The sequence below is a fragment of the Myxocyprinus asiaticus genome, chromosome 1, assembly GCF_019703515.2.
Source record: "Myxocyprinus asiaticus isolate MX2 ecotype Aquarium Trade chromosome 1, UBuf_Myxa_2, whole genome shotgun sequence".
In the NCBI taxonomy this organism is placed as follows: Eukaryota; Metazoa; Chordata; class Actinopteri; order Cypriniformes; family Catostomidae; genus Myxocyprinus; species Myxocyprinus asiaticus.
Window position 1 is genome coordinate 6,196,691 of NC_059344.1, and position 14,598 is coordinate 6,211,288.

A 14,598-nucleotide genomic window follows, 5' to 3' on the forward strand; every position below is an offset into this window, starting at 1 on the left:
CTAGTATTGCAGCATCGTTTATCAATTTGGTTGCTAGGAGATGTCTCTGGTAACAATAAAACACCTGCTAAAATAACAGGAGCATACAAGCTTTGTTTGTTTATACGTCATCTTCCGAGCACTGGGCAATGGAATGCCTTTTTTGTCAGAGATCAGAGGTATCAAATCGGAATTTTCCACGTCCTACTTTGAATGGAACGCAGCATTGATATTCTGTTTCATTTAGAAATACAGTATTTCACATTATGGAAGTTAAATATGTTGCCAAAGTTGTTTAACGCAGGCATCTTCAACCTTTTTCAAACAAAGTTATTGATAAGTTGTTATAAGTTGTTATTTATAGAAAATCAGTATTCTAATTTTTTTGATTTAAATAACATTTTAAACACCTTTAAAAGCTGTTTTCCTAATAATCAGGCAATAAGTGAATTAAAGAGTGCAGTGAAGAAAATAAAAAAATCAATACGCCGTGTGTGTCTTGGTTTCAACCTGTTTCTGCTGACTGTCCTTCTGGGCTTTTGCTTCTTGGCCCCGCCTCCTGCTCCACTCCCTCAAGCTCTCTTGAGCCTCATTGGTCAAACTACAAGTGGGTGTGCTCCCAGGCTTGCTCTGAATCAGCCATAGACTGGCATAAACACTTGTCAAGTAATATCCACCTATGAAAGATGAGCAACCACAAAGACATGACCAGCCTGGGTTAGGGGTTAGAGTTAGGATAAGGTTAGGATTAAGGTTAGGGCTCGCGGTAACCAGTTTACAAGGGTTGGCAACAGAGTCTATTTCTTTTTGATTTTGAGGTGCCTTCTCTTTTACCTTCTCCTGTCAGCCATGATGGCTCAAGCAGCTCCATCATGTACTCTGTCTCTAGCAATAGTTGCGGGATATTACACTGAACTAGCACATAAGACAATGCCGGTAGGAAGTCCTCAGACCCCACTTCATGATCTGTAGAAATAAAATAGGATAGTAAACTTGTACTTACAGCACAGTCAAGGATTAAATTCAAGTCTTAAAGGAATAGTTCACCCCAAAATGATAATTCTCACATTGTTTTCTCACTCATGTCATTTCAGACTTGTAGGACTTTCTTTCTTCTGTGGAACATAAACAAAGATGTTTTGAAGGATGTATGATGTGTTTTTGTTAGGGCTGTCAATCGATTAATTTTTATTTAATTAATTACATGACCTGCCAAATAATTATTCATATCATATAATTATTCATACATATATTTACTTTATACTTTCTCAGCAAATATATAAATATATATATAGACACAGACACATTTGGCATGTGGTAGAACAGGAGATTTGCAGCATGAATGTGCAGCTGACAAATCTGCAGAAACTGTGTGATGTAATTATGTCAACATGAACCAGAATCTCAACATTTTGTGGAATCCATGCCACAAAGATCTGAGGCTGTTTTGAAAACAAAGGGAGGCCCTACACAGTATTAGTATAGTGTTCCTAATAAAGTGCTTGGTGAGTATAAATATATTTACTTTATACTTTCTCAGCAAATATATATATATATATATTCTACCACATGCCAAATGTGTTCTATTGGATTCAGATCTGGTGACTGGGAAGGCCACTGAAGAACAGTGAACTCATTGTCATGTTCATGAAACCAGTTTGAGATGACTTTTACTTTGTGACATGGTGCATTATCATGCTGGAAGTAGCCATTAGAAGATGGATAAATTGTGGCCATGAAGGGATGTACATGGTCAGCAGCAATCCTCAAATAGGCTGTAGTATTCAAGCAATGATAGATCAGTATTAATGGGTCAAAAATGTGCCAAGAAAACATTCTGCACACCATTACACCACCACCACCAGCCTGGGCCTCGTTTCCCAATAATGATTGATCCAAAGCACTCCAGAGCACTCGTAAATCTACGAGCATCTTCAGTCATGATGCTTTTGGGAAACAGGCCGCAAAACTAAAATTAATCGTGAGATGGATTCTATGATCTTCTTAGGCTTACGATGTTTTTGGGAAACAAGGCCCTGGACTGTTGACACAAGGCAGGCTGGGTCCATGGATTCATGCTGTTGCACCAAATTCTGTCCCTACCATCTTTGTGTCTCAGCAGAAATCGAGATTAATCAGACCAGGCAATGTTTTTCCCGTCTTCAACTGTCTAGTTTTGGTGAGCCTGTGCCCACTGCAGCCTCAGCTTTCTGTTCTTGGCAGACAGAAGTGGAACCCGACGTGGTCTTCCGCTGTTGTAGCCCATCCGCCTCAAGGTTCGACGTTTTGTGCATTCTGAGATGCTATTCTGCTCACTACAATTGTACAGATGGGTAATCTGAGTTACTGTAGCCTCTCTGTCAGCTCGAACCAGTCTGGCCATTCTCTGTTAACCATTTCAGTCCACAAAACTGCCACTCACTGGTTGTTTTTTGCACCATTCTCAATACACTCTAGAGACTGTTGTGCAAGAAAATCCCAGGAGATCAGCAGTTACAGAGATACTCAAACCAGCACGTCTGGCACCAACAATCATGCCACGGTCAAAATCACTGAAACCACTCTTTTTTCCCCATTTTGAAGGTTGTTGTGATCATTAACTGAAGCTCCTGACCCGTATCTGCATGATTTTATGCATTGCTCTGCTGCCACATGATTGGCTTATTAGATAATCGCAAAAATATGTAGATGTAGAGGTTTTCCTAATAAAGTGCTCGGTGAGTGTATATATATACAGTATATATATATATACACTATATTGCCAAAAGTATTCGCTCACCCATCCAAATAATTGAATTCAGGTGTTCCAATCACTTCCATGACCACAGGTGTATAAAATGAAGCACCTAGGCATGCAGACTGCTTCTACAAACATTTGTGAAAGAATGGGCCACTCTCAGGAGCTCAGTGAATTCCAGCGTGGTATTGTGATAGGATGCCACCTGTGCAACAAGTCCAGTCGTGAAATTTCCTCGCTACTAAATATTCCACAGTCAACTGTCAGTGGTATTATAACAAAGTGGAAGCAATTGGGAATGACAGCAACTCAGCCACGAAGTGGTAGGCCACGTAAAATGACAGAGCGGGGTCAGCGGATGCTGAGGCGCATAGTGCGCAGAGATCGCCAACTTTCTGCAGAGTCAATCACTACAGACCTCCAAAGTTCATGTGGCCTCCAGATTATCTCAAGAACAGTGCGTAGAGAGCTTCATGGAATGGGTTTCCATGGCCGAGCAGCTGCATCCAAGCCATACATCACCAAGTGCAATGCAAAGCGTCAGATGCAGTGGTGTAAAGCACGCCGCCACTGGACTCTAGAGCAGTGGAGACGCGTTCTCTGGAGTGATGAATCAAGCTTCTCCATCTGGCAATCTGATGGACGAGTCTGGGTTTGGCGGTTGCCAGGAGAACGGTACTTGTCTGACTGCATTGTGCCAACTGTGAAGTTTGGTGGAGGGGGGATTATGGTGTGGGGTTGTTTTTCAGGAGCTGGGCTTGGCCCCTTAGTTCCAGTGAAAGGAACTCTGAATGCTTCAGCATACCAAGAGATTTTGGACAATTCCATGCTCCCAACTTTGTGGGAACAGTTTGGGGATGGCCCCTTCCTGTTCCAACATGACTGCACACCAGTGCATAAAGCAAGGTCCATAAAGACATGGATGAGCGAGTTTGGTGTGGAAGAACTTGACTGGCCTGCACAGAGTCCTGACCTCAACCCGATAGAGCACCTTTGGGATGAATTAGAGCGAAGACTGCGAGCCAGGCCTTCTCGTCCAACATCAGTGTCTGACCTCACAAATGCGCTTCTGGAAGAATGGTCAAAAATTCCCATAAACACACTCCTAAACCTTGTGGAAAGCCTTCCCAGAAGAGTTGAAGCTGTTATAGCTGCAAAGGGTGGGCCGATGTCATATTAAACCCTATGGATTAAGAATGGGATGTCACTTAAGTTCATATGCGTCTAAAGGCAGATGAGCGAATACTTTTGGCCATTCTCAAAGTCTCTTTTTTGCCACAATGACAGTATGATGCACATCGCAAATCAAATTAATACCTGCCTTTCATTCATAATAATTTGCTCTCACAGTTTCGATTTCTGAAATGACTGTCAGGCTTAAAAAATCACTTTGCGGGTGCAATTTGATTCATTTGCATAGACACTGCCCTTTATTAAGTGCATTTATTACATGGCTCTCTGATATACTCAAATCTGATTGGTCAATGGTGCCATCCAGTGGTCAGATATTGCTCTGTAACTACCGCACATCCAGGGATTTAGATGTATCAGACCGCTCATCCGGGTTCTGCGAGCTGTCTCTCGTGCTTTTCGGATCACGATGTGATCTCTACAAGTAAGTTAATAAAATAATTTAAACTCAAATCAAAGTTTCATGTGCATTTATTTATTTATTTATTTGGCAAGTAGTCTTGTAATAGGCTGAATATTGAGGAGTCAGATGTTCATTTTCACAAATTAAACACCAAAGAGTACTCTGACGCAAACCGGAGGTTGATTCCAGCTGTTCAGCGATTTCTTTCTTCTCAAATTACATAATTTAAACGCAAATCAATATTTTATTTCCATGTATTTGATTATTTGGTTAGTAGCCGTAAGATAATGTAGAGTCAGTTGATTGCAAAATAAATCCCTTCAGGGTGATACATGACCCCTACGCGAAGCTGATTATCCTGTCAGGGTTATTGTGTGATAACAACTGGTTGACTGTACATTATCCCTTACTTGGCATGCCTCTAAATTGCACATTCATGTCAGGGAAACAGGCAAAAATCGACAAGACGTAATCCTATGACGTTAGATATCCGATCTGTTCCATGCTCATGCACACTCTTCAAATACTCATCAGAACACTGCTTATGCATTTACATGGCCACATAAGCTGCATTCTACAGGAGAAACCTGGATGTGTTTCTCTTTATCTCTTAAGCGGCATAAGAAAACGCATTCTCGTTTACATGACATTTCAGAACATCTCTCTCCCGAACTGCCGCATTCGCTGGACTTATCCCTCTACACAGCTGATTAGCCCTATTGGGGGCCGGGCATGCGTAGTCATGGCCCGGCCCCGCCCTCCACCTCGTCACAGAAATATAACTGCTATACACATTGTTTGAGCTCACATTTCATAATATATTATTTGTTTTATGTAGATCTGACTATTTTCCTCATCTGAATTTTTGAGGAGGCACTGCTTCCCTTGCCTCAGAGAAACCGGCACTGCTTCAAGCTTGAATTGCTCCAACTTACTTTTATTACTGAATTTACATATGGGCCAGGAAGCATGATTCATTGTTTTTACATAATTTAATCACACAAAATTAAAACATTAAATCAACAGCTTAATCCACTAGAATCATTTTAACTCGCATCTGCATTTTCAAAATAACCTGACTGGGCGTGAAAAATGCAAGACTATCAACACTATGTCTGATTAGTGTACAGTACTCTGTGCTTGCGTCAAGCATGAGTGTGTGAATGAGCTTTCTCTCATTAACGCACCAAAGATACTGTGGTTATGAAATTTTGTTATGAAACTGAAATGCATTTTTATTTTATGGCCATTATTATACATTATACACCTGAATTGGGTGTGTCAGATAAGGGAGATATAAAAAATGTGGAGTGTTGGGGGACCTCCAGGAACAGGGTTGGGAACCACTTCCCTACATCATACATCCTTCAAAATATCTTCATTTGTGTTCAGCAGAAGAAAGGAAGTCAAACAAGTTTGAGACGGCATGATGGTAAGAAAATAAAGAGATTATTATTATTATTTTTGGGTGAACTTTCTATTTAACTTTAACAAGTCTTACAGCCAATTCTAAACTAGTTAGTGATAAATCCCAGCAGTGACAGTAAACCTTTACTCACCAGGCTGTGTCCCCATGGCTTTGTACACACTCTTGCACACCTGCAGCAAAAGCAACACCTTGTCAATTGGCGAATGGCTGCGTTGCATTAACGTGAATTTTTTCTTTGCTCTGTCTATGTCACGAATATCCAGGAACCCCACTCGTACACCCAGAAGCTCTAGCGTCCCCTCCTGGCAGGCCAGCATGCTGTCAGTGATCCTCTGTAAGGAGCCATCCCTCGTGTGAAGAGAGACAAGCATCTGCTGCAGCTGAACTTTCAATGGTTTCAATACGCAGCCAAACAGAGCCTTCTCCAGCACCAGATCTGTGGGTCGCATGACAGAAAATTAAAGAGGATACGAAGTCTGTATGTTGCAGAGTGACTGTGAGATGTTAGTTTGGGGAGAAATGGTTTTACAGAAGGCCCACATGGAATCCGTAGCCAAAGAATTTGAATGTTATACACATCCCCGTCCCTTGCATATTTGTTTATTAAAGGAATGTTCAGGGTTCAAAACAAGTTAAGCTACAAGTTAAGTATCTGTGGCAATTTCAACTCATCCCTCAGTTTGTGAAAATAAACCAAACTCATGTTTACATGAATGCACTCAAAATGTAAAGCATTTTGAAGGATTTAAAGCAGCTTGTATTTTTGTGAAAACTTTTATACTATTGTTCTGCATAAAAACATGTTAGAATAGGGTCGCCCCCAACCCAAAACCCATTCTGGGGGTGACAGAGGTGTCCTGTATCAGGGGTGAGGCCAGTTGGGTGGCACGGGGTGGCAGCTGCCAACCTAAAAATAAGCTTTGCAACCCCACTTGCCACCCAACTCGGACCCGCTTGCATCCTGGAGACGGTGGCAATGGCTTAACCCATCCGTGTTGCACATGGACCATAACAATATTCCACCCGTGTCTGGGAGGACACAGTATTCTGCCTCAGTAGACAAATCCACACACCCCCCCAGTCAGACGGAATCCTCAGTAAGACAACACTGCATGTCAGACGAACTTCCTGGATGCCACCCCTTACTCGACTCTTGCCAACACTTTGCCACCCCTGGCAAAAAATCCTGGACACACCCCTGTCCTGTATGCCAGTGGCGTTACTTACAGTGTAATTCTTATGGGTGGATTTTTCTGTATGCAATCATTCACTGTCTGGTATCCTTGCACATATTGTGTGAAAGTTACCATGTTTACCGGATTAACAGCAGGAGTTAAAAGATTGGATAAAACTTTGCACAGTCAAGGTTAGTAAGTGTTTGTATCAGACTACTCTCATTTCAGCACATATAATGTTTAAATCTGGTGGTTATATTTTCGAAACAGTGTGTATTTTAACGTCTGTCCCAGTGCAACACCTTGCCCTATTGACTTCCATTGAAAGTCAAATGATGTTGACAGAGCTTAACATGTGTTGAAACCAGAACATTCTTTTACATATTTTGGCTAATTTGATAATGCTCTTAAGTACCAATAAGAGTGTAGTACTCTCAGCTCTGTTCAGTGCTTTTTACCAAATTTAAAAGCATTTTGCAAAATTCTGCAGATTTCCAATACGACACAAGTGCACAGATTCCATGTAGGCCTATTCATTTGTAATCTGTGTGCCTTGTTCTAAGTCTTTCTGAACTTATACCAGTTTTGCTCTATTAAACATACTTATGTCTGTGACAATGTACTGTACATATACTGTTGGTACACAGCCATTGAGCAGCTTGACAATAAATTAATAAGCTCCTCTGTTCAATACAAATTACTTTTTGTACAGAGCAAGAAAGAGCCGGACACATTATAGCAAACAAGAAAATCTCCCACCCATCCCCACTCTCTCTCTCTCTCTCTCTCTCTCTCTCTCTCTCTCTCTCTCTCTCTCTCTCAATGTGTTTCCTAAAGTATGTGTGGGAATGTGCTATGTGCTAATGATAAATGCAAAGTGGAAAATGCAAATGCCTCCAGCAACATCTGAAACAGCATCCATCCCTACAGACCCAGAGATGAGGTTTGTTTTTAAATTGCTTGCTTTGATTTGGGGGAGATAACTCATCTTTTTGACACCACATTATCAGTTCTTCCAGCTACACAAGGTGTAAAAGATTGGATGTTTTTCTTTTAGTGTTATGATTCTTCCATAAAAATAAAAAAAACTAAATCTATTTACAACTTGCATCTAACCTCTAACCAAGGTGTAGTATTCAAAGCAGAGTTTCCCACAATAACATTACTAAATGTTGTTTTGAAAATGTTGCTTCTTAGAGGAATATTCCAGGTTCAATACAAGTTAAGCTCAATCGACAGCATTTGTGGCATAACGTTGATTACATAAAAATGTATTTCAACTCGTTCCTCATAAAAAAATAAATAAAATAAATAATCATGATTACACGCATATTGTTTATGTCTTGTGGCTATACTTTTGAAAAAGTGAGTATTTTAACGGTCAAAAATTGGCCCCCATTCACTTCCATTGTAAGTGCCTCACTGCAACCTTGATTTTTGCCTTTTTTAAAGAAAAGGAGGGGCAAGTCAAAAATAATTTTTGTGGTAATCAATATTATGCCACAAACAGTATTGAGCTTAACTTGTGATGAACCCGGAATATTCCTTTAAAGTAATTATTGAAAAACATTGCTTTTAAAGCTGATGTGTGTAATTATTTTATGTTAAAATACTTTCTCCCATCCCAGCTTAATATGCAATTACAGCAAAAATAAACCATTCATAGGTCTTTTAACTGATGCTTTTAAATGTTCTTCTGTTTGTCTAAGCAACCCATCCAAGCCCAACACATCAACACTGACTCAACCAATGGTTTGACTGAGTTTGGGGTGGAACAATCTGTTTGAACAACCAATGGCTGACCAAGAGTATAAACATAAATCTGTTTTAAAACAATGTTTATTTCTGCAGTTCCATATGGTGGTGCTAGCATTGCAAAATTAAACACTTCAGCTTCAAGGTAAATATCGCACACATAAAATGTATTACAGCCAATTGCTGTCACTTTTGCTGTTGCTAGAAATATGTTTTTCCAAAAATGTTAATAACTACACTAAGAAACCAATGACATCTCCCTTATTTATCCACTTTCTGCAAACAATGTCTGGACAATTAAAAAAATTTAATAAATTAAAGCCCACTTTGGGATTTGATTGGTTTTCTTAATACAATTAAAGTCAACATGGGTAGAGACTGTAACTGATTTTCTTCACAATACTTTAAAAATATTTTTACATTTAAATATTATGTTACAATACTTGTCCCTGTAGTAAGTGTACAGTAAGGCTAGAAACATACTATTTGCAAGTATGCAAATACAGACGTGAATGTTTGGCCAACATACTGCAAGCATGTGGTCCTGTTGTAAATTGTTGTTGTGTTACTGTGGCGGTAACAAATCTCAGTACTCCATGGGCAATAGTTCCCTATCTGTCACTCACTCGATGTTGTGTCGATGTAGTGACACTAGGGTTCACTCTTGGGAGCCCCAAACACCTTTGATCTTTAAGAAAAAGCCAGTGGGAATTGGCGAGTGGAATTTGCATGCCACTCCCCCGGACATATGGGTATAAAAGGAGCTGGCTTGCAACCACTCATTCAGATTTTCTCTTCGGAGCCGAGTGGTTGTATTTCAGCAAGCTGAATTCCTCCGCCGATCCATTCATCTCTACAAAAGCTGTTGGATTTATGGTGCATTACAGCGGCTTCTCCCCCTCTTGCACCGGTGGAGTGCAGAGAACGCCCCTGGGTGCTTCAGCAGACTAAAAGAGTATATTCTTCCTCTGAAAGAGTATATTTTCCTTCTAAAAGAGTGGCACTCACGGAGAGCATCTTTTTAAAGATGCCCTTCCGTTTGTGTATAATTCCTGGTTGCTGTTGTTACCTCTCTACTTCCGATGGCCATGATCGCTGCCTCATGTGCTTGGGCGCTGCCCATGCGGAGGCGGCGTTTGTGGATGGGTCATGTTCTCATGGCAATGTTGCAGTCGTGGCTTTCCTGGCACACATCACATGGTCATCACGCCGATCTGCCGCTACCTGTTCAGCCCTTGGACAGGCCTTGCATTCCTGTGGGCAGGAGTCCCCTTAATGCAAGTACCCCGGGCGCTTCATGGTTACGACAGACGCCTCCGAGCATGGCTGGGGTGTTGTGTGCAACGGGCACGCAGCCGCAGACTCCGGGACAGGGCCGCGACTGCATTAGCATGTCAACTGCCTCGTGTTTTGCAATGTTGCTCACCCTGCGGAGGCTTCGGCCATTGATCCAGGGCAAGCACGTGTTGGTCCGGACGGACAACATGGCTATGGTAGCGTACAGTAGCTGCCAAGGCGGCTTGCGCTCGCGTCGCATGTCGCAACTCGCCTGCCACCGCCTCCTCTGGAGTCAGCAGTGACTCAAGTCGTTGCGAGCCACTCATATCCTGTGTGACCTCGACAGTGTGACAGGTCATGCTCAGGGGAGAGTGGAGACTCCACCCCCAGGTGGTCCAGCTGGTTTGGAGTTGATTTGGTCAAGCGCAGGTAAGCCTGTTCGCTTCCTGGGAATCCTCCCACTGCCCGCTCTGGTACGCCCTGACCAAGGCTTCCCTCAGCACAGATGCGCTGGCACACAGCTGGCCCTGGGGGCCGTTCTAGTATGCGTTCCCCCCAGTGAGCCTACTCGCACAGACCCTGTGCAAGGTCAGGGAGGATAAGGAGCAGGTCATCCTAATGGCACCCTATTGGCCCACCCAGACTTGGGTCTCGGACCTCACACTCCTCGCGACAGCCCCTCCCTGGCGAATTCCCCTGAGGATGGTTCTCCTCTCTCAGGGATGGGGCACCATCTGGCACCCATGACCAGACCTCTGGAATGTTCATGTCTGGCCCTTGGATGGGACATAGAAGACCTAAGTGGCCTCATTCCCTTATGGGATCTCTCCGTGGCCTACCACCCGCGGTGGTAGACACAATCACTCAGGCTAGGGCTCCCTCTACGAGGCGCCTATATGCCTTGCACTGGTGTCTGTTCGCTAAGTGGTGTTCTTCCCGATGCGAAGACCCTCAGAGATGCGCAGTCGGGTCGGTGCTTTCCTTTCTGCAGGAGAGGCTGGTGGGGTGGCTGTCCCCCCCACCTTGAGGGTGTACGTGGCTGCTATGGCGGCGCACCACAATGCAGTTGTCGTTAAGTATTTAGGGAAGCACAACCTGATCATCAGGTTCCTTAGAGGCACGAGGAGGTTGAATCCTCCCAGACCGCACCTCATTCCCTCATGGGATCTCTCCATGGTCCTTCAGGGCCTACAGGGAGCACCATTTGAGCCCCTTGAGTCAGTTGAGCTAAAGGCGGTCTCTTTAAAGACTGCCCTCCTGTCTGCGCTCACATCCCTCAAGAGGGTAGGGGACCTGCAGGCATTATCTGTCAGCGACATGTGCCTGGAATTCAGTCCGGAATACTCTCACATGGTCCTGAGACCACGACCGGGCTATGTGCCCAAGGTTCCCATGACCCCATTTAGGGATCAGGTGGTGAACCTGCAAGCGCTACCCCAGGAGGAGGCAGACCCAGCCTTGTCATTGCTGTGCCCAGTGCATGCTTTACGCATCTATTTGGATCGCACGCAGAGCTTTAGACGCTCTGAGCAGCTCTTTGCCTACTTTGGAGGACAGCGGAAAGGGAGCGCTGTGTCCAAACAGAGGATCGCCCACTGGGTCATTGACGCCATCGCTTTGGCATATCATGCCCAGGACATGCCGCCCCCCTTGGGGCTACGAGCACACTGTACTAGGAGTGGCCGGGTGTACCGCTTGTGCATTGCGCCTTCCCCCTCCTGGAGGTGGAGACGTGCGCTTTTACCCCCCAGCTGTGTTCACAAAGTCGTGGATCCTGGATGTCCTTCCTCCTTAGCCCTGTGGCAGGCGAGTTGGTGAAGAAACTCTATGCCAGCCCAGCATGTGTGTTAATAGGCCCTGTGCTGGGGTAGGTGCTCCACATGCGCTGGTTGCCTTGTATGTAACCCCGTGTGATGTATCTTCCACAAGATGGTTTCCCCGTTGGTAAACCCACGTCTTCCTTGGGCAAAGTTCCCTCTGCCACCGGTCACTATGTTGTAGAGCTCCTCCCCTCTGGGTAGGACCTACCACAGGGACTTCTCCACGTGAGACACCGCCATCAAGCTCGGTAAGAGGATGTATTTCCACACAATTACCTCCCCTTCGGGTAGGGCGTGGTCTCCGTAGTGTCTTCCCCTTGAGAAGGGACACCTCCCCGACGTGGACACTTATGGCCCCCAGCTGAACAAGATTTCCATTCTTTTTTGGAAAAAAAAAAGAGAGAAGAGGCCACGGCTGGGGCAGCCTGTCCCCATTTTTGGGCAGTCGACCTGTCCCTGAGGTGCAGGGGACTGTACGACACTCGTAGGGGCGTTGGGGGAGGTTACGTGACGGCCGGGTGTGCTGGATACGAGGCACACAACAGCTTGCCCGTCTCACACCGCCAGTCCACATAACACAGTTCAGCTAGTTGTGGTGTTTCATATAGGAACCCCTAGTGTCACTACATCGACATAACGTCGAGTGAGTGACAGATAGGGAACGTCTTGATTACTTTCGTAACCGAGATGTTGTGTCCTTCCTGCCACAACACTGAACTACCCACTGAAACAAGAACGGAGTTTACGAAAGTAACTAAGATGTTACTTTCTAATGTCTTCTCTGCTAAATCAGATGTGTTATTATTCAGTTAACTAGCTTTAAATACATTTATAAGATCTAACTTAATCAGCAAGATTCTCCTCAGACTGTTGCTCCGCCATGATATAAGCTGATCTGGTGTGCATTTCCTTCTCAACGACGTAACTCACTGTCTAACTCCCATAGTACGATTCATTGTTGTAGAAATCAACTAGCTAGTCACAAAACTGTAGTAACTATGTTGCACATCCGCCGTTCTAACCACATTGGTTCAATAATATAGAGCAGTTGTTAATGACGTTATGCCAGGGGTGGAGTGATAATTTCTGCGGAGATTAAATGAATGTCAAATTATAGCACGTTTACATAGAAACCAGAAAAAAGTTTATTGCAAAAAAGCTGCTTAAGACATGAAAGCAGAGTCTGCATTTGTATGACATTTGTGTGTAATTAGCATTGTCTTTACCCCCATATACACGTGGCTCGGTTAGTTTCCCCTCTTACATCACTCTGGGGTTCCCCCGGCACATTTAAACACATACGAACCGACAGCAACCTAGGTGTGTTAAGTCACTTCTCTTAGTTGGTGTACGAAAAAGTGTAGAGTTATAAGCCTAACTCTACACTTTTCCCTATCTCAATAATCTGATTTATTAAAATTAATCATAAATTGCATTTTGCTTGCATAAATTTCAGAATGCCCCCGGAATAAGCTGTTTTCTTAAGTGCATTTAAATGGGGTCTTAAATCATACAGAATGGAAGATCTATAAGGAATAAAAGATATAGAAGTCTCTTTTGAAGTCAAATGACGTTGACACCATAAATTAACAAGAAACTATACTTATACTATGGAGACTTCTAAACACACATAGTTCCAACCAGAAAACTTTGTGATGCTGATTGTGAATGTTTGTTGGAACTATGGTTGAGGGAAACACCAAATCGTTTAACTATGTTGATAACCATGGAACTTGCGACAATAGCAGGCTAACAATGATTTTGGGAAACACACACCTGAAAGAGAAATCTGACTGTGGAAATGCGCTAATGCTTGTTATAGCACCCCTTGTGACAGTGCTGAATGCAGCAGTTTGTACAAATTGATCCTGCACAACTAGAGGTGTCTGCATTTAAATATTTACGTAGATTATATTTCGGGCTTAATTCACTTTGGATTAAAGTGTCTGCTAAGAAACAACTTACTAACTAAAACAGTAATGCCTCCTACCTTTCTCGTTCTCTGGCACCAGTGTCTCAATTGGAGGCTCTATTTCTCCTGCTTCCAAAAGGAGGCTTTTGGCTTGGGACAGAAATCTTCTAATTCCCTGTAGCAGCTCCACAGTAGAAGTCAGTACTGAGGCCTCCATCTCTTGCCTCTGCTTCTCTAAGAAGTCCTGCACCAATGATCCAAATGTAGACCGTCTGTCATGGGAGAGTTCGTCCACTAATCGAGCCACTCGTCGTTCAGGAGCAAACACACAGACAAAAGCAGCAGTCATGCGGCGCAGAGTTGAGGTTGGGTTTGCAGAGGGGAAACGGGAACCCCTTGTAACAGGGGGCCACTGGTGGGTGGAGTCTGCTTGGGCATCCTCCTCCTCCAGACTGCTGAAGGAACTATTGCTGTCCAGTTCGGCAAGGGAAGGAGCTCGAGTCCTCTCCAAAGCAAGGCAAACTTCACCGTCTTCAGGATCCTTGTTGTCTTCAGCATTGTCTCGTTGGGGTAAAGAATTACTCTAGAAGGGGGTGAGGAAAAACAATGTTCATTTGAGTACTTGGCACAATAAAAATACTGTCAAACAAATATCACGATCACGACCTTCCATAACTACAGTGTAGTGTAGGCACAGTATGATGAAAATCATTATATTGTTTGTAAGAGGCGGTTCAACCAGTAAAGGTCATATTTGTGCTGACTTCTCTCCACCCACGCTCTCTTGCGTGGTGACTGTGATTTTAGCTGTGAAGTAGAATGTGTTTCTTATGTTGATCCTGGTTCAACATTACTGTCAAACTTAGTCCTAGTCCTTACCCTTACCCTATCCCTAACCAGCAATCATTAACTACCCCTA

General features: G+C 43.6%; 2 protein-coding genes across 2 annotated transcripts in view; one reads left to right on the forward strand and one right to left on the reverse strand.

Moving 5' to 3' along the window:
• The window catches only part of LOC127448926 (beta-1,4-glucuronyltransferase 1), a 171,772-nt gene that overhangs the window by 55,853 nt on the left and 101,321 nt on the right, over positions 1 to 14,598 (forward strand). The window lies entirely within an intron of this gene.
• LOC127448827 (ras and Rab interactor 2-like) overlaps positions 1 to 14,598 on the reverse strand; it is a 70,259-nt gene that overhangs the window by 4,198 nt on the left and 51,463 nt on the right. The window contains exons 7-10 of the mRNA XM_051711653.1: positions 13,758 to 14,262; positions 5,870 to 6,175; positions 814 to 945; positions 490 to 656 (exon numbers count right to left, since the gene is read on the reverse strand). Of these exons, the coding sequence (XP_051567613.1) occupies positions 490 to 656; positions 814 to 945; positions 5,870 to 6,175; positions 13,758 to 14,262 (1,110 nt within the window). The remainder of the gene's footprint in view (positions 1 to 489; positions 657 to 813; positions 946 to 5,869; positions 6,176 to 13,757; positions 14,263 to 14,598) is intronic.